At 36.4% G+C, this 21,450-nt stretch overlaps 1 protein-coding gene across 1 annotated transcript in view; it reads right to left on the bottom strand.

The window, feature by feature from the left end:
- Nucleotides 1-1,744: 1,744 nt before the first annotated feature.
- LOC140145690 (epithelial cell-transforming sequence 2 oncogene-like) overlaps nt 1,745-21,450 on the bottom strand; it is a 47,237-nt gene continuing 27,531 nt past the window's right edge. Inside the window, exons 11-22 of the mRNA XM_072167377.1 lie at nt 21,291-21,426; nt 20,199-20,294; nt 17,402-17,587; nt 16,199-16,302; nt 13,736-13,867; nt 12,952-13,119; nt 9,087-9,292; nt 7,941-8,088; nt 6,997-7,227; nt 5,429-5,580; nt 4,880-5,052; nt 1,745-4,391 (exon numbers count right to left, since the gene is read on the bottom strand). Of these exons, the coding sequence (XP_072023478.1) occupies nt 4,261-4,391; nt 4,880-5,052; nt 5,429-5,580; nt 6,997-7,227; nt 7,941-8,088; nt 9,087-9,292; nt 12,952-13,119; nt 13,736-13,867; nt 16,199-16,302; nt 17,402-17,587; nt 20,199-20,294; nt 21,291-21,426 (1,863 nt within the window). The 3' untranslated portion in view covers nt 1,745-4,260. The remainder of the gene's footprint in view (nt 4,392-4,879; nt 5,053-5,428; nt 5,581-6,996; nt 7,228-7,940; nt 8,089-9,086; nt 9,293-12,951; nt 13,120-13,735; nt 13,868-16,198; nt 16,303-17,401; nt 17,588-20,198; nt 20,295-21,290; nt 21,427-21,450) is intronic.

Below are 21,450 nucleotides of genomic sequence, written 5' to 3'. Positions count from 1 at the left end.
TGTTAAATATCAACCATATCAATTTTGAATAATTTGCCGTAAAATGTGTATTATATCGCAAATTAAAAAAAAAAAAATTGATCAGAAGAACATTCTTCGTATTTAGAATGCAATAGGGTCATGACAGTATGTCTGATGTTTTCTCAAGCCCTACAGAAAATACTGTGCAAAGGTGGGTGACCGACCCCTTAAGCAGTTATGATTACTTGATTGCTATTGATTGGTCCATGGCATAGATTTGGCCCATAGGATTGTATGTTGTGGACCCATCCAGTAAAATACAGGCTTATAAAAATTCACCCAAAAATGTTAAAGGATTTTTCTGATTCTATTTACAGTATTTGAACAATAGGCTGAAAATACATACTGTTATTCCTCACTAAACAATAGTTCACTAATTGTTCGATGAGTGGTTGAGAGAGTAATGGAGAAAAACATGATTTGGGAAAATACTTTTCTTTTTGTTCTTCTCTAAAATTTGGCAATACCTTTACAAAATAAAACATAAACCCTCAAATTGAATGATTTGGAATGTTTTAGTTTACAAATTGTTAATAAAATCAACATCAAAGCCAAATATATTATCCTTATTACTATGCATACAATTACAAGGCACTTGTTCTTCTTCGGAAGAAATATATTAAAGAAAATACAAATATATAGTTTGTTTCATAAAAGTTGTACAATATTAACAGAATTCACTCTGTGTACCAATATACTCAATACTATATATCATTATGAATTCGGCAGACAGCCGAATCCGGATTCATGTTACGCATGCATTATTTTTGCCTTATGCGGTAATTGTGGCAATATCATCTATGTTTCACACACTCAAAATAAGAATTAAAGCTCCATTTACAGAGATATTGACTGCTCTGTGCCAGAAGTGGGTAAGTGCGATAGCTGCCCTATGAACATTTGGCAATTTATACACAGTATATTGTACTTATCTACACATGGCAGCTATTGCATAACCACTTCTGGCACTGAACAGTCGATATACCAGCAGGTGTCAAAAATCCTGAATTAATGAAAATTTACCAAAATGGGCTATGCCAGTTTTTCATTCCCCCATGGTAGATATGACCTTAATCTCCCACACAGGGGGTGTAGATTTCAAATGGAGTTGCCACATTCAGAAAAACTAAGGTCATGTCTTCCATATAGGGGGTGTATGGATTTCAGCTGGAATAGCCAAATGGAGCTTTGTCTATACTTTTGTACACGACATCTCAGCAAATTTTCTCGAAATCAGGAAATTTCTGAAAGACTGGCATTACACTACAGCATAACAGATTCTGTCCTCATCATTAAGAAATTTCATAAATTAATTTATAGTATCAAAAAAATTACACAAAAATAATACAGCTGTAAATCACTTCATTAAATACAATGGACGGATGGAACTGTTTCCGATTCCAGAAAAATTAAGTACTAACTTTTTTGGATTAAAAAAATGTTATCTCATTTTGCCAACTAAAACATAGCTCAATTCTTTAGTAACTGGCAATTCAAGTAAAATTTTAATATTTGGCCAACTTTTAGAAATAACTTAGGCCAAAAACATGCATTTTGTGGGTTTTTTTTTATTGTATACTGTGACAATCAAGCCTAAAGATGTGTACAAAGTCTAATAAAAAAATACACTATTATTTTAGCAAACACATTTTCTGTTCTATTTTTATAACCAATTATTACAAATTAAAAGGGCATTTCGTGATCCACAGCCTCATCCCCCCTTTCTCCAAAAAAGGTGAGATTTTTGTACTACTGGAAACCTCTGGCTACATGTTTGTGTACCAAAAATTTCTTGCAGATTAATTTTTTAGCAAAAATGTCTTCAAATTTTAATGCCAGAACGAAATTACAACATGGCATATGGAGCAGTGTAATACACATAATCATGCATAACTCGCAAAAGCAAAATCGGAATCAACTGAAATTTTGGGAGTAAGCTTTTTTCATGGGTATCTACTGAAAAATATCATAACGAGAGGATGCTAGAATCACGAAATCCTCCTTTAAACAAAATAATATCTGACCCTACACTCAAGATTTAGTGTGACTGTTATCTTGGTTCCAATTAAATGATTAAGATTGAGCTAGAGTTTTATTTGGCAAAACATGATAATATATTTTTAATCCTAAAAAAATTGTGCTGTATTTTTTTTAATCATGAGAAGAGGAATATATAAAATGCAACTAGCAATGGCTGGACTATCTATATTTCACACACTTAAAAAGAGTTAATGCTCCATTTATTATAAATTTATATTTTGTCCTATAAAATTGCAAAAATACTTCATTGAATATATACAATGGATGGATGGAATTAGGGCAATATAAATGCAACTTAAGTTTGTTCGGCTTATATTAGGCAAAAATTATCCCGTTCTGTTTACTACGTGCGTCAATATATATGTCCCAACTCATGCTTGCGTAAATTCACATAAACACGCCAGTTGTGCATTACGCAACAAACAACTATCGGAAGTGTTGCGCCATTCTATATCAATACAGGGTGTCATGAGTCTTATTTTTTTTGCCAATTTTAAGTTGAACAAACTTTAGTATTGGCTTATAATACATTTCACACACTTACTGACATCAAGCTCCATTTATCAAAAATATACCGTAAACGTTTGCCTAATGGCGCACCTGGGCTCCATTGCCTTGGGGGTAAATTTCATGTACAAATATAGAACTCCCTCCTCTAAAAATCCCAACAAGAATTAAGGATATGTGCCCTTATTTGCTGGTGGGATTTTTATGGGAGGGCACTTTTAGTTTGTTTCTAAAAATCCAGTTTTGTCAAGGGAGCCCATAGCGCCATTAGGCGAACATTTACGGTTTTACACCATAGACCATCAACCATCGATTTTTGATAGTCTCTGTTTTGATGGTCTCTGATTAGATATTATCTATCATAAATAGCAATGATACAGCTTATATTAGACTACATTAGGTTTTACTGCCTGAAGAGAATTGATCGTGTCTCACCTCCTTTTTCAACCAAATCGACAGTAATTCTTGTAGTGAGGGATCAACATTTAACCACAAATTACCTCGGGCAAAACTCACTTCCTAGGAACTCAATATCACACAAGGTCATTTTATGTAACTCATTGACCCATTTGTGTTACATACTGCCTCTAGCTATAATGACTGCCTGGTGATTTGGTCAACTCATTGACAGATACTAACCTCAGGAGGGATTTCAATTTTTGATCAATTCTCTTCAGGTAGTGAAACCTAATGAAGAAAAAACACATGTGTATTGAAGACAAATATTGTCCTCCACCACTTATTAGGATATTCTATTTGAAATCCACACACTCCCTGTGGAAGATTTTGGAATTTCAATCAAAATTCAACAGTTTAAACAAGTCCAAAATCCAACCAGACATTTTGATCCAAAATGGTAGAAAAGGTTGAAAGATTTTGGAATTCCAATCAAATTCAAAATAAGGTTTGATGTTGAGGATAAACAAACCATTTTTATTTCTTGGCCTTATAACACGTTAAATAAACTTCTTTACAATGGACGGATAGAAGCATACGATAGAATTCAACCAGTACTGGATAAATTCATTATCATATATACTATTTCATGATTTCACATACTGGCAAATATCACACAGGTCGGCTTAGAGAGAAAACCCAATCTTGCATTTCACGCTGTCAATCTCGCATTTTAGTGCTTTTCTCACTTTTAAAAGATTCATTTCTACCAAGAAAAACCGCAGCAAAAAAAACCAAAGCAACATTACAAGTGATATTAACTTTTTACAGACCTGAAACTGAACGTATGAAAAAAAAAGAGGAAAATGCTTTAAAAAAAGAGGAAAATAGCGCAAAATTGTGATAAAAAAGCTAAAATTGGGCTGAAAATAACAAATAATGCGTAAATTTCAGGAATAAAAAAAGAGAAAATCAGCTAAAAAGAGGAAACGTTTCAGGTCTGCTTTTCAGCTGATTTATTAAGAAAAAATTCACCTCCTGTTTACACTTAACTCTTGCTCATAGGGGTTGTGCATGAAATTATTGATCGGTTCCAAACAAAGCATTCGAACCGGTGTCCTTCACCGTAATCATGGCACAGTGCAGTCTATTCAATCTAATGTTGTCATCGCGTTAGATTGCAATCATGCTTTTGTTGAATGGATTTGAGTATTCGCCATATTTACGGTATGATACGTCATATGCACTACCTTTATAGGGTGGCCCCAAGAAAACCTTTCTTGCAGGGATTCTTCCTCAGTCATCTTCACTTGCTGCTTGTATGGCATCTTCGAGGAGCGCAATAAAACCGACTTTGTTGTCGTAACTTTCAGTGCTGCATAGCCACTCTCTCTTGGGTGTCTTTAGTGTGAATGCATTCTGCAAATCTGAAAAAAGATATCACCATCATGATTAAAGGCAGGTGATCTGATTTTTTTGTATTGTGTTTTGTACCTCACATTGAGGCCTGTACCAAAAAAATCCAATCCCCAAGTGTTGAGGTAAATTGCACTAGCCGTATTGATATTAGAAGTACAAACATGTTTCACAACAGCCCATAGAATGGTATGTGTGGTATACAAGGATGAGGCTATCACTTTCCAAAAGTAATCAAAGTGCTCAACCACTATAAATAGTGGGGGCGTAATATAACAAGTATTATTTTTCAGGTGACTAACTTTGGAATTAAATGTATATATAAATAAATCCAAGTAAGTTAAATCATCCACATTAAAGTTCTCAACCAAGAAGGGAGCTGGAATATATTTAAAATGAACTTGGTGGTTGACTAAAGCATTGTTGTTTACAATGTCGTTTCACGAAGGCCAGACAAGCAGGGTAGGCCGACCTACACTCATCAGAAATTATATCTTACATTTAGTGTCTGGTATATCAGTAGCTAGTAGTTTGCTCAGTGCCACAGATGAATGGTATGTAAACCTTGTCTCGCATCGTTGAGTGTATGGGATATGTCGCAGATTTCGTCGGGTTATCACTAAGGCATCGTTGAATAAGAACGCAGCTAAGTCTTGCGTGTGATCATAGACACTGGAAAATAAAAGAAAACAACATTATTATACACTGAATAAATTTCTTTTGCACAAAATCATAATTTTATTCACGATTGACAGTTTTGTCTATCATGGTCGATGAATCTATTCAGTACATTATTGGGCTATTCCATTTGAAATCCATACTACCCCTGGGGGAGTATGTTTTTCAAAGGAAATTGGTCAGACAGACACGATCAAACAATCGGCCCTCATGAATATGCGAGAATTCACAGCATACAATGCATGAGGACTTTGACTATTAATACATGGTCTGTAATAGTCTCACCATTGGCTTGTGCCATTGGCCAATTAATATGCTGCGAGCAGGGAGTAGGATTTTTCCATCGGTGTATTAAGAAGTGAAGTCTTACCCTTTTGGTCCATTGTTATTACTGGTGTGCTCCCATTGCGCAAGGTGTTGCTCAGTGATGAGATAACGATTAGCTTCGAGAAGTGATGGACAGTTCTTGATTCTTTTCTGTAAAGTCAGTAACTCGGCTTCATGCTCTAGTCTGTATTTGCACTGTTTACACAAAGAAAACACACACACAATTACTATGAAATACACTCTTCCGTACTTCTTTAATATTACAATGAGAGGATTTGTGACTCCATAACAGCCCTTCTCAACTGGCTTCGCACACCACTTGTGGCGCTTGCTCAGTCGAAGTGGCACACACAATGGCGCACAGGAATTGAATGATTTTTTCACATATATCTTGAACAAAATTGGTTGAAAATACCCAATCTAGACCTTTAAAAAACCTTAAAATCCATGAGCGTTCGGGGGCGCTGCCCCTGGACCCCTGATAAAGCACCACTGCACCCCCGGGACTGCACCTTACCCGCTATGCACAAGCGCTACCTCGCAGCGTCTTCTCTTGACATGTTGGCACTTCATGATCACTAAACTTTTCCAGTTGGCACTTCAAATAAACTAGTTGAGAAGGCCTGCTCCATAAAAGTACCAGGGGTGGATTTCATAAGTAATTACTAAATGTGTCCTGAAAAGAATTGTGAACATATCCCTCAATATTTGTTGTTATGACTAATCTATTGTCAGGCCAAATGCATAATAGGAAAAGGGTATTGCTCCATAATGGAAGCATCCAGAATTTTTATCCCTTTGTTTCGAAAACTGCGCAATTAGACTATATAGAAATGTGGTATTATTTCAGATATTTCGTTATTAAAATCATTAAAATCAATGTACTTATTGTTTATTCTATAGTCTGTCTCATCTCAAGCAGAAAGACTTTTGATTTTGCAGTGGCAGATTTGAATCATGTGTAGTAACCTAATCCCACAGGGCGTATACACACGCACAGAAGGGTGATTGGTCCGTACACTTGCAACGCAACTGCGTAAACACACTGACATGAATCTGCCACTTCAAAATCCAACATGACATTACTCTCAACTTGAGATGAGACACACTATAGTGGCTTTGATATCTCTTTAGATTTGGGATTACCCTGAAAATTGCCCATTATTTTGCCAGCCATACAACATAGGTGCAAAATTAACCCCCTTCCGGCCCCTATGCCGATTAAGAAAAGTTATTAATTATTTTCATCAATTGAATCATGACAGGAACTGTGTATTGTGCTGCCTCTTTTGATTGGTTCTTTTGCTATGTTACATCCGTATTGCGCTATTCCATTTAAAATCCATACTACCCCTGTGGAAGATTTTGGAAATATCTTCCACAGGGGGAGTATGTTTTTCAAATGTAGGTGTTCAGAGTTAATCATTTTGAAACCCATACTCCCCCTGTATTATGACTATACCTACATCTTCTGCAACAGGAGTGAGCATATAAAATGGAAGTTACCCCAATTGTCTATTCTATTTGAAACTTATACTCCCTGTGTGGAAGACTTTAGCTAAATCTTCCACAGGGGTAGTGTGGATTTTAAATGGAATAGCCCATTATTACCTCATCGCCAAATTTCCTGAGCTGTTTGAACACATCCAGTGTCAGCGCCAAATCTTGTCTATCAGCGTGCTCCTCTGGCGTCCAATGCTGAAGCGCCACCAAGAGTCGGCTGTAGTCCATGATGCGTCTGGTAGGTGCTAACATGAGCTCAGCGAGCGTCTTCATATGTGTATTTGGTGACCGGTCGTGGGTCTTGAGAAATCCCCGAAATGCTGGCTGCTGTTCATGACACTATCACATAAAAAAAGGGTATATACCAAAAATAAAAGTTTAGCAATAGATTAAGAATTTGGGAACAACAACTTCATCAAGACCAACCAAAACGAATCTCATATTGAAATCATTTATTTAAATAATTTATTAAACAAATACTCTTGTTCATTTTACCTGGTACAAGGGTAAAACTACTGTTTCTGGTCTTGTGCTCTGTTGAGAAATGTATATCAAGTTGTTGCCACATAGGGTGCAAGCCCGGCCCCCAACTCAAACAAAAGTTGGTAACCATGAGAGTTACCAAATCTTTCAAAGACCCCCTTTGCATCAAATTTAACCCCCTTTTTCATGCAAAATCAAGGACAAACTTGGGCCCAAAACGACCCTTTTTTGTGGTTTTCAAAAACTAGAATTTCAAACACTCCTTTTAATTGACTAGAATTTCAAACACCCCTTTTCAATGACATGAAATTACCGTATTTTCCCAAGGACCCCCTTTTATCCAAATTTCACGGACAGTGCAAATTAAATACCCCTATTTTGGTGATTTCACGGACAGTGCAAATTAAATACCCCCTATTTTGTCAATTTCGCGGTCCTCACTGCTGTGTTGAGGTGGGGGCCGGGGGTGCAAATTTGAGTCAGTAATCATTGAGTATAAACATCTTCGACATTTACACAATCAGGTAACTGGGGAATAGTATATGTTGGGGAAATATTGTCCTTCTCACCTTGTCTAGGACACCCAGGGCATTGGGGTAGTTGTTGTGAAAGTTTGTAAAAGTTTTCAGTTTTCCTTGGAACTTGACAAAGCAGTCACCTATACACTGCTGTGGTCCCCACTGGTCTAGTCTATTCTTCAGCTCTTCCAGGAGTTGCCTATGATGAAAATAAAAAGAGAAAAATATGATGATTGAGATGATGAGTCAGGTAGTAAGGGGTGTAACAAGTTCGCAGTGTGATGGAATACGCCCCGCTGTCTTGGATGAGTGCCAGCATCACCACTCTAGAATTACTAGACTATCCAGAGGAAAGCCCTTGGAATCATAGGTGTGAGCAAAGAGGAAGAAAGCTGAACATCACATCTCTCCATCAAAGACGTCAAATGGCTGGAGCAACAGTCCTCTACAAAATGCACACCAGCTTGTGCCCACCAGATCTGAAGGGACTAGCTGCTACCAAAGCCATTTGAAGTCAGAAGAGCTACCCGCTTCAGCTTGTCCATACCTTGCCATGCTCTCACAGTACATGTACCAGTTTCATATCTACCGGCAGGACCTTCATCCACACTGCATTCACGTTTGGAATAGCCTACCAGAAGGAGTAGTAGGAGTCATATCCGACAATGGTGCATCATCCTTCAAGAGTAGAGTGCGTAAGTATCTTATTACTTGTGTCTGATGCTTAATGTACCCCTTCACTCTTGTTGTTCCTAAGATGCTGTGAATCACTAACTGGCCCATGTGGTTGTCTTTTATAGTGTCTAGGTGCCTTGACCTGTGTCACTCCTCATGGAGTATTGTTCACTCTAGCATTTTATTAAAAAAATATCACAAGGGGTAGCTATATAGAGGAGGTGAGAGCAAAAAGATTAGGCCCAAAGAGGACCAACTCCACCATGTTTGATGTAGATGTAATGAGATGGATTAACCCTATGAGAACTACCTGCCTATTGGTCAAAAAGAAGTTTTCATCATCAATTGGACCAATCAGCAACATTGTTAGAATAATTTCACCAAGCAAAAAAATTTGGGTGAATTATTTGCAAGCTCCATTCTGATTGGTGATTAAAATGCAGATATCATGTAATTGGCCAAAAAGAGGCAATGTTAGATCGTCAGGTAGTGCTCTGGGGGTGAAGGCAAAGTTGAACTCACTTGCTAACAGGCACCAAGTTATTCACATCCGTGAATATCATCTTTAGATTATGTAGACTGATGATAGCATTGTTAGAGTTGAGTGCAGCTAATAATGGTTTGTAGTACACGTCTCTGATCACCCGTAGTTGCTGATAATAAGATTCTTCCGATAGGACAAGTTGTTGCGCGACTGCTTTGCGTCGATCTGGTCCACTACCGCCTAACTGTAATTAATTTTAAGATAAAAATTATGTAACAAAAACAAAATCAAACAAAGCAACACTCCTTTGTGCATTTCATTTTCATATCTGAGATTCCACAAAAAAGATTGATACTTTTATAAATTGTCAGAGAAAATGTTTTAACAAATTTAAAGTCATGAAATTGATAATCTATCATTATAGTATCTAAAAATGTTAATATACAAATAATGACTGTCCAAGAGGTGAATGGTCAAAACTATTGCTCCGAGTGATCTTAAAACTGAGCTCTTGAAATGCTCTTGGATCCTTTTCTTTTTGCACTAATGTATTTATGTTGACTCGCTTTCTCAGCTATTGGTGACCATGCAGCCAGGGCTAATCATATTATCAATTGGGGTGTCAAAAATCTTAGACAGAGAGAGAGAACTAGATGGATCAAAGAATCTATTCAGATCAGGAGGGGGAAAGGAGTTATGAACAGAGACAAGGGGGTTTACAATTTAAGTCACATATTTGATCCACTGTTAGAGACTGCTAGCAAGACTAATATAGCTACCGGAAGTGACATAACTTCCCGCTGTTGGATCATCATAACAACAACAAACTTCGAAAAAGTCAGTGGTTCACTGACGAAACTGTCAGCAAGAAAGTAAATTGGTTTTGACAAATCAAAAACTCTTTAATATTTCAATTACCAAACCTGATGAACCTGTTTCAAGGAATGAGGTTATTGACTCTTCATCTGTTATTTTACGGTATTGTGAAAAATCTAAACATTTCGCTTGGACCTACAATCATCGAAAAAAATACTTGGAACGCTTGGCACATTCTGTCGAAATTCTGTGCAGAAAATTTCTTATGATCATGGAAATGACGTATATTGTGTTTGGAACAAACATGACATCTACAACAATGATTTACCCCATCAATCAATGTTGGAACACATTGGGAAACCGCTGAAGACATTGGCATTTCTCAACATTGCACGGGGGAGAGGGGTGACAGTTTTCTGTTATTTACAAACACACATTCCAAGACTTATTTTGATGATTGTAGGAATATCCTTTAGGGCTGCACCACAGGGCATGCATTCCAAAAGCAAAATGTTTAGAATTGTCAATATACCTTCAAAACAACTGATGCACTGTCATTTACCTCTAAATAATACCGTAAGACCAATAAAAAACTCATTGTTGGATTGTGACAGCATATTATAAATGATGTCAATGAAGCACTTAATGAATGGCAGTCTTCATTCAATGCTGCCTGTGACAAGCATGCACCATTTAAGGAAAAGAAAGTTAAAGGTTGTTTACCTGAATGGGTGAATAGTGAATTTTGAGACTAAGTAAAGATAGGGACTACTATTTTCAAAAGCACATAAGACAAATAATGCTGAAGATTGGAGTAAAGCAAAGTCTCTTAGAAATAAAGTAAACAATATGAAATATTCACTGAAAAAGAGTTATTGTAACGAGGCTATAAGTAACAACATAAATAATAGTAAAAATCTTTGGAAAACAATTAAGAAAATTATACCAAACAAAACATCAAGTATACCTACAGCAGTTGTTAAAAAGAATGGTAATTACTCAGGCAACAAAAAGGATATGGCAAATGAGTTCAATGAGTTTTTCACTTCAATAGGTAATGAACTTGGGAGTAAATTTAATAATAACAATGATAATTATGTATGCACTTGTAATACTGTATGTTCTCATCAAAATCATAGTGTAAACAAATTTAGTTTTATAGCAATATCTAATGAATTTGTTCTCAAACAAATAAGTAAAATGCAAAATTGTAAATCGTCAGGATTAGATCCATTCAATGTAAGGTTATTAAAGTTGGCTGCGCCTTTCATCTCAAAATGCCTTGTTCATATTTGCAACCTGTCTTTGAATGGGTCTACTTTTCCTAATGCATGGAAGAAGGCTAAAGTAACTCCAATATTTAAATCAGGTGATAAAACTAATGTTAGTAACTATAGACCTATCTCTGTATTACCAATTGTATCAAAGATCATTGAAAGAGCTGTCCATGATCAATTATATGAATATATGAGTAATGTAGGACTGTTATCAAATGCTCAATCAGGATTTCGTCCGAATCATTCCACAACAACAACCCTTCTAGATGTGCAAGATTACATTTTAAAGAATATGGATACAGGTTATGCTACAGGCGTTTTATTTATAGACTTAAAGAAAGCATTTGATACTGTAAATCATGATATTCTGATTAGGAAACTTAAACAATATGGGGTATATGGGGATGAATTATTATGGTTTAAATCATACTTAAACAACAGAGAACAAACTGTTAATGTTAACTCAACTCTCTCTGACTTTAGGCCAATTGATATTGGTATTCCTCAGGGCTCAATTTTAGGTCCTTTACTGTTTATCATTTTTGTTAACTGTTTACCTAATGCTGTGTCTGAATGTAAAACTGTAATGTATGCTGATGATACCTCTTTAATGTGTAAAGCTAAAATGAATCTGATCTTAAAATTCAAATGGAGTCATGTCTAAGTAGGGTAGCTGAATGGTTCAAAGTAAACAAACTCACTTTAAATGTTGAAAAGACTAAGTTTATGATCTTTGGTACAAACAAAATGCTTGAAAAGTTCAACAATGTACATTTATTATATAACAACAATGATATTGAAAGAGTAGATGAGTTTAAATATCTAGGTGTAAAATTTGATAGCAAGATGTCTTGGTCAGCTCACGTTGATAATGTTAGTAAAACTATTTCCAAAAGAACTGGCATAATAAAACGTATAAAATATTTCCTTCCATACAAAACCACTGTAATGTTATCCAATGCTCTTGTTATTCCCCACTTTGATTATGGCAGCATGGTCTGGTCAAATTTTAGTGTAGAGTACCATAATAGGCTTCAGGTACTTCATAATAATTTAGCTAGAATAATTCTCTCAGCAGATATAAGGACACCAACTCATGATTTAATGAATACTTTGCAGTGGGTTAAACTTGATCAAAGATGGCATAATACTCTATTAATGACTGTTTTCAAATGTTTAAAGAATGAATATCCATCATACTTATCTTCTCAATTTGATTTTGTCCATGATAACCATAATCATATAACTAGAAATCATACTTCAAATACATTGATTGTTCCAAAATTTAAATCAAATTCAGGTCAACGTACTTTTCACGTCAGGGCAGCCTATGCATGGAATTCTTTGCCACCGACAGTAAGAGCGCAGATGGAAAATATGACTTTAGGCCAATTTCAGTCAAAAATTAAAGAAATTTAGGCCTGTCTTTATCTACATTTTGTTCATTTGCTTGCTTATTTTTTGTATAAATATGATTATTGTATTTCTGTATTTTGAATCATGGTATTTATAATTTTCTTGTATTTGATGATACCATTATACTTATTTGTAATACTAGTATATTATGTATGCTATTTTTGTAAATATTGTGTATCGTAATATATTTTGTTGCTATAACATGTATACAATGAGGGCCTGCTTGAAAAGCAGTGCTTGTCACTGAAGCAGTATTACCCTCAATAAAGAAAGAATAAATAATAAATAATAATAATAATTACTTTCAATATAAAGTTTTAAAAAAATCACCTGATAGTCAATGGATTGTGACAACATAATTATCATTTTTAATATAAAGTTTTAAAAAAATGACCTGATAGTCAACTTTTAAGGCCAGTTTCCTCATTGGTCGCTTGGTTGTCATGGTAATAGCTGATGATTTACTTGATGATGTTGACAATCTCGTCAGATGCACAGAGGGTACGACTTCATCTTGATCTAGTCCATCTTCTGATATGCCTCCTTCTGAGTCAGAGAGAGCCTGCGGTTTGTTATATAAATAATGATGATATAATTTTAATAATTTGTCATAAAATTTGTATTATATCGCGAATTCCAAAAAATCAAAATTATTTGATATCAGAAGGACATTCCTCATATTCAGAATATAATTCTGGTGTACTCTCAGCTCCCACAAAAAATACTGTGCAAACGTTAATATCCGATTCCTTAAAATTAATTTGAAACCCATACTCCCCTATACGGCTTTACATAATATCTTCCAGAACAGGAGTATTTCAAATGGAAAGTTACCCAATTGCCTATTCTATTTGAAACCCATACTCCCGCTTTTCGAAGACTAGCCAAATCTTCCACATGGAATAGCCCATTGCAGTTTTCCTCATCACATTGAGGATTTGATTGGATGCTTTGCCTTAACCCCCTGAGCACTACCTGCTGATCTAACATTGCCTCTGATTGGTCAATTACATGATATCTTCACTTTAATCACCAATCAGAATGGAGCTTTGCAAATAATTCACCCAAAATTTTTTGCATGGTGAAATTATTCTAGCAATGTTGCTGATTGGTCCAATTGATAATGAAAACTTCTTTTTGACCAATTGGCAGGTAGTTCTCATGGGGTTAACATATACCTGTTTGATATTAGCGTTTTCTTTTCTACTCTTCATAGATGCTCTACCCTGCAAACCATTTTCAAGTCCACCATTACTAGCTGCCCCTGAATATTCCATCAGTTTTCTACTTAGAAAGTTGACTGGCTCCTCCTGTAAGTAGAAAATATTATTTTGCTATTACAGTTGAAATCCAAACACCCCCTATAGAAGACATGACCTAAATCTTCCACACAAGGAGTGTAGATTTCAAAAGGAGTTACCCATTCAAGGAGCCCCATTTGAAATTCATATTCTCTGTGTGGAAGATTAAGACTAAGATTAAGATCATGACTTTAATAGGGGATATGAATTTCAACTGAAAAAGCTCATTATTTTGTGGTTTTCACATACTGACAAACTCTTGATAACTGGAAACTGCCCCTTTATATTATACCAACTGTAGAGGGCAACATAGTTGGGAAACTTCCGTGTTATTCCGTTTATTTTCTCAAACGTTTAACGCATCAGAGATGCGTGCGTTTAACGTTTAGCACGCATCAATGTCAAGTTGAAACAAGAATTTTTGTGTGCATTGCTGCATGCTGTATACATGTACAATATTACTTACGATAACGTTTCTAGATTATTTATGTTTTACCCCCACAATGCAACCAGAAACCCGGATATATGCAGGTTGCCATTTGGAGTAATTTCAACAATTGCAATTTTCGGACCACTAAATTCATGATTTATCTATAGAACTTTTCCAAGCTTTTATTCAAAATTTGAATTAATATTTATTTCAAACCTACTTTTAACTACACTATCATTTAAATCATAGCAATATATTTCAAGCATTAAAGGAACTAGGGCAATTCTCCAAGAGCAAGTTTTTGTTACAGAATAGCAGCGCCGATTTATGGCATCGCTGTTGTTTTTCATTGAAGAATGGAAAGTTGAAGTTTGAAAATGAATTGCGTGTACACGTCTACCGCAATCGCTAAACATTTAACGCATCATGCGTGCATTTAACGGTACATGCGTTGAACATTCTCATACCAAGCCATTTTTACATCAGGGATACCTCTCCTAGATGAACTGTGTGGGACACTTCATGAGTTGCAAAGGGATTGTTTATATATATAGCACTCTGGTATATTTTGTCAGTTTATATTGCTTGTATTTATTTTTCTGACTATTTTGGTGGCTTTTTTGTTATAAAAATACCAAAAATCACAGAATTTCATTTTTGTGAATGATATAGGCTAAAACTGTGTTTCAATTGTAGCTTGAGAAATTGGACAAATCAATGCACTCACACCGAATGCTGATATGAACTGAAGATTCTCATGTCTTCACTGGGATTGGGCTATTCCATTTAAAATCCACACTACCCCTGTGGAAGATTTTGGAAATATCTTCCACAGGGGGAGTATAAACTTCAAATGGAATGAAGACATTAGGCAGCTCTGTTTAAACTCACCCTCCCTCTGTGGAAGAGTCAAGTTGCATTTTTCTCACAGAGTGTATAAAATTAAAATGGAGCTGCCTGATGTGTTTATTCCATTTGAAATTCATACTCCCTCTGTGGACGATATTTCCAAAATCTTCCACAGGGGTAGTGTGGATTTTAAATGGAATAGCCATTGGAAGAGCATGGGTTCACATCATGGATGGAGACCTCCCACAAAGTTCTCAGCAATAACTGGACTGATGATATCAGTCTATTTTGTATTGATGTGCCTGTATGGGATTTGTGAATTAGAGAATAAAGGTATTGGTTTTAGCCACTGGAGTGCATCTATCGTCTCATATAACACAGGCGACATCATTATTTAAGTAAAACAACAAGGCGAAGCCGAGTTGTTTTACGCCAAAAATAATGATATATGAGACGATAGATGCACGACAGCGGCTAAAAACAATACCTTTATTCTCATTCTTAAACACTTCAATTCAAATAGAAATATCATAAGTATTACAAATTGTAATCAAATTAAATCCTACATTTTATAAGGAACTACCTAGGGCTTAAAATTGACCAGTCCCGTTGTTGCTATGCGTCTCCGATTGGTTCAAATAGCAAGCACGCGTATCGCGTTGAAGCACACGCGCTGATCCGTGTGATATCGTGTCATATCACACGGGTAAGAACCAATGAGATTGCAGGAGCGTTCTCAAGTGTTTAAGAATAAGACACATCAACATCTCAGGACATGTGCATTGATGTCCAATCATCTCTCCACAAGTTATACCGTAAAGGTTCGCCTAATGGCGCTATGGGTTCTCTTGACATTAGTGGAATTTTAGGCAAATCTAAAAAGTGCCCTCCTGTAAAATTCCCACCTGAAAATCGGGCATGGAACTTTAATTCTTGTTGGGATTTCAGAGGATGGAGCTCTCTATTTGCACATGAAATTTACCCCAAGCAAAGGAGCCCAAGTGCGCCATTAGGCAAATCTTTACGGTACGCAGTTATTATCCAAAAAAGCAATTACTCACCACATCAGGTTGTGATTCCAAAGCAGAGAGTGCTTGCATCAGAGCTGGTGTGACTTGCTCAAATTGGCTGTGCATTGTAGGTAAAGCATTGAAGATGAGCTCTCCTGAAATAATAAAATAAATTGTGATCATGTAGTACTGAAATAAAAGTTAGAAATAAAAAAACAACTTTGCATCTGATGATCTTGTCAATCAAATTCCCCACAACCTGTGATTGGTAGTAGCATGTAAACATGGTGCCTTCATCAGAGAAAAGGAATCGTGGAAAATGGCAGTGATGTTGGTACTGTTATAATAAAGTAAAAAGCAACATTTCTGGGCAGTGTAGATATGGTGCTTTTAGCAGAGGAAGTTTAAATTACTAAACCTGACTTTTGAGAAGGTTTGTTTATTTGAAGGTGAAAAACTAACCATAAGGCACACTGTTTACCATTGCGTTCTGAAATTTCAATCATCACAACAAATCGTAAACCTATCGTCTCTGAGTCTGAGTGACAGGTGTCATCAGAAACAAGCTAGTTTTTTTACATCTCAAACTTTTATATTAAATCATGTGACTTGACCACCCGTTGATTTGACTGGGCTTGTGACTCGACCACCCGTTGACTTGACGGGACTTGTGATTCAACCACCCGTTGAATTTACTGGACTTGTGACTCAACCATTGACTTGACTGGAGGTGACTCGACCAACCGTTGACTTTACTTTACTTGTGACTCGACCACCCGTTGACTCGACAGGACTTGACTTTACTTGTGACTCGACCACCTGTTGACTTTACTTTACTTGTGACTTGACCACTCATTGACTTGACTGGACTCATTATGCCAACACTGCCACCTACCCAACATATCAGCCAATATCTGATCCTGCGTCTGGTTGAAATATGGCCGTAAGAATTCCTGGCATCTTATCGTTGCCTTCTGTACTTTGTCAGCCATAGCTAGCCATGCCTCAAGACGATCAAGCTGACTTGACCACTCATTGACTTGACTGGACTCATTATGCCAACACTGCCACCTACCCAACATATCAGCCAATATCTGATCCTGCGTCTGGTTGAAATATGGCCGTAAGAATTCCTGGCATCTTATCGTTGCCTTCTGTACTTTGTCAGCCATAGCTAGCCATGCCTCAAGACGATCAAGCTGACTTGACCACTCATTGACTTGACTGACTCATTATGCCAACACTGTCACTTACCCAACATATCAGCCAATATCTGATCCTGCGTCTGCTTGAAATATGGACGTAAGAATTCCTGGCATCTTATCGTTGCCTCCTGTACTCTATCAGACATAGCTAGCCATGCCTCAAGACGATCAAGCTGGAAGTACTCTGATACAGGGTTAAGATCTCTCTTGTTATGGCCCTGCCATTCTCCTAGAACTAAAGAGAAATGGTGAGTATAATAATATATCCTGGATAGATATTGCCATTTCTTAAAGGTGGGTGGTATGATTGTAACGCATTGTACCTGTGCGTAGCACACTATAAATCACTGCGCTTTTTATTTTAATACCTCAAATTAAAAGTCATCACCCAACAATCTTATTCCAAATTTTGACTTTCTAGAAACAAAATGTGTACACCCATGGCCCAGAACAGCGCACAACTTCCCGGGCAAACTACCATGTTTTAGTTCAACCCACCTATACGAAACAAATTCCAGGCTTAAAATTTCATTGGAATTAAGAGGAAAAATATGCACTTTTACCCGATGGGCTAAAGAGGGAGGGTTGAGGCTGTCAATCGGGTCACACACCTTTAAAGTGAAAATCAGCGATTTGCTTAAAAACCAGAACAAGCTGAAAGTCATCAAAATTTGGATTTTTAATAATTTTATTAATACTAATAATTTTATGCAAATAGCAAAGGAACGTGAAAGCGATCTGATAAAAACAACATTAAATGTCAAATTGGGTCTATTTCTGTTGAAACCCATACACCCCTATGGCAGACATGAGCTCAAACTCACACAGGGAGTGTAGAATTCAAATGGAATCACCGATTCAGGTAACCCCATTTGAAATTCACACTCCCTGTGTGGAAGATTAAGGTCATGTCTTCTATAGGGGGTGTATGGGTTTTAACTGGAATAGCCCAATGTGACATTTGACATGAAGAAGGTATAATAAAATGATCTATAGTAGAAATTTCAATTGAATGAATGCAGCCTGACATAGCGTGATGATTATTTGCATACAATGTGTGATGTACACCTGCGTGTGTGACTGTGCGTGCATAACGCGGAAGTGAATCCAACCATCCCAACGCATTTGTGATTGGTTAGTATTGTATCCAAGGTCTTGCGTTCGTGTTGTAGTTTGAAATATGCAAAATATGATCCCCGTTTGATCGAATACAGCTGTTGAAACCTGTGTTCATTCAATTGAAATTCCTAGTATAGTACATATCGTACAGGGTGTCCCAGAATGATTTATACCGTGTTTGAACAAAATAGCAAAGATATTTAGTCAACAGTGTATCTAATTTTAATAAGTGCAATACAATGCCACACATGTCTCAGACTTATTCTGTGACTTTCATGGAAATAGCTTGATTCGTTTTGGTGTGACATTGCTATTACTGAAAATGGATTTAAAACTGCATGTGTGTAATGGCATCATAACACATGGATCCTTTGTCACCATCGTCCAGCCGCACTGTGCAATATATTGGAGAAATCCTACATTCTTTGATAGGAAATACACCAAATTTGGCACAGATGTAGAGCTTACAATGCTAAATAATTCTTGATATGGGATTAAGAGAAACATTTCAATATGACATCAGATATTTAGGTTGAAAAACATACTTTTTATGTGATATTTACCACAATTTTTACCCAAAAATGTCATTATTACAGAGGACATAACTTCCTCAAGGATCCTCCGCAGTAAATTTTAATCTTCTTTGTTACGTAGCTGTGGGATTGCCCATATACTGTGGACATAAATGCATGCTGTGACACTAAGGATGAACCTTCTCTATACTTTTATGAAAAATCCATCTCTGCCGGCATTTCAAATGATGAAACTCACACACATCAATAATTGTCTTCAAAACTGCCGCCAAAGAAAGAATAGTTTAAGGTCACTCAAGCGTAGCAAATCCTTTATTCCATACAATGATTGCTTCAGTACCATCATAAATAATCGACAGATATCGACTATTTAGTAGAAGTAAGAACAGGACACAGCAATACACTGCATAACATTACTTTGTGCTGAACGGTTAGTAATTTTACAGATTTTCAAAATAGATTGCTTTGTCAAAACTTGTAATTTACCATTTTTACACAATCCTCTCTAACTTCTACTAGGAACGTCCAATTTTTAAAATCTAAAAAACCTGAGAAAGCTAAATATATGTAGAACTTGAAATGTAAAACAATATAACCAATAGAAATGCCGTTCATACCTAAAAAATTCCATCTCTCTCGGTATAAATCATTCTGGGACACCCTGTATTAGACATAATACGCGCCCATCCCCTAATAAGCAGTCTACAGAAGTGCCTTTTAATGCACCTGTACAACTAAATTCCATTAAATGTTTGAATAAAATTACATTTTAAACCATCCCATTAATAAGCCATATTGTAACATTTCCATAACAAATAGATTAGTATTTCTTTTCCATAAAATATTAGATTTTACTGTCTGATATGTCCCCTTATAATTTTAAGCCAGATAACTGACGTAAAGCTAAGAAAATTGGAATTTATTACCAGGACCGATGTTGCTGATATTTTTGCTAATCTGCAAGAAATTTTTTGTACATAAACATTATGTAGCCAGAAGTTTCCAACATTTTTATGAGAAAAGTGGGGGGATGAGGCTGTGGATCACAAAATGCCCTTTTAATTGCCAGTTAGTTCTAAAGGATAATGATTAACCTATGTTTCCTTTAGCAAAAGAGGATAATATTTTTCAATCCCAAAAATTGGTGTTCTATGTGGAATCAGGAGAAAGCTAATCTCTTGATTTAATACTCACTATGTGCATAGTTGGACGAAGCTGAGGTAGTTAACGGTGATGTAAATTTCATGCCTGTAAGACGACCCAACTGCCATAGCATACTGCTACCTGAGTCTAAACACACATGGAAAAAGATTACAAAACAAGGTTTAGGCGACAAAAAAACCCGTTCTACGGGTGGACGGAGGCTTTCAAGTAGGTCAGTCAGTGGAGCATTTTTGAGCAAATGACTCTAAAAACCACCAAAATTTTTTTAAATTTTTTCCCTTGCTTTGTTCTCATTTTTCAGTCAAAATAAATCTACTTTTTGCCTAAAAGAGATTTTACATGCATAGAGCAATTTCCATCAAACTCAATCAACTTTTGGCAAAAACCAGCTGATTTTATATGCAAATAAAAAAACAAATTCTCAAAAATGGAAAATATGGGTCAGTCGGGCTCGTAGTATTAAGTGTTTTTTCGTCGTCTTACTGGTCAATTTATAATGGATTCAGAAACAACAAGAAAGTTAACAAGTTCAAGTTAGAAATTTCCAAATAAAAAACATATCAATTAAGGCAAAGGGGAAAAGACCACTTTTAGACCACGTCTGCATCACCTTGCCCCCAACAAAATTTATATTTGTGGTGAGTGTCATTATAATCTGCTTTAATTATGTCATTGCATTGCTCATTCATTACCATAGAGGATCACATTTTGTCAGTACTCGGTAGTAGAGGACACGGTGGTTCAGTAGTTACAGCCTTGGACTCATAATCTGAGAGCTTGCTCAACGTGCATGGGATTGAGTCCTGTCCCACCACCGTATTGCGTCCTTGGGTAAGGTGCGTTGCCTCGCTTGCCTCACTCACCCAGGTGCAATGGTAGTCACGGTCGTTGTACTGATGAACCATGCGCCATTTGGAGGCAGCAAAAATGGTTCTGACATATTCTAATGACAGCGGAATAAATGTAAAGTGCTTTGAGGCTGTTTACAGCATAAAGCACTATATAAATATCTACATTTATTTTTATTATATTTTAGTCAGTAACAATATCCTCAGCTTTGAGATCGCAGCTAGTTTCGCCTCTCAAATTTAGTACTCTTGGGGCAAATTTAGGTCTACGCACCAGTAGCAGCAAGTGGGACAAATACATCAACACTGCCCGAATCTGATGGCGTTAGATGACTACAAAGAGTCTCCCAGAAATGCTTGGCTTCAGGGTGATCCAATATGTTTGTACATTGGTGAATGTATATACTTACCTGTAGCAGCAAGTGGGACAAAGA

The sequence above is a fragment of the Amphiura filiformis genome, unplaced genomic scaffold (genome assembly GCF_039555335.1).
Source record: "Amphiura filiformis unplaced genomic scaffold, Afil_fr2py scaffold_594, whole genome shotgun sequence".
Taxonomy (NCBI): domain Eukaryota; kingdom Metazoa; phylum Echinodermata; class Ophiuroidea; order Amphilepidida; family Amphiuridae; genus Amphiura; species Amphiura filiformis.
This window is presented reverse-complemented; position numbering and strand designations above follow the sequence as displayed.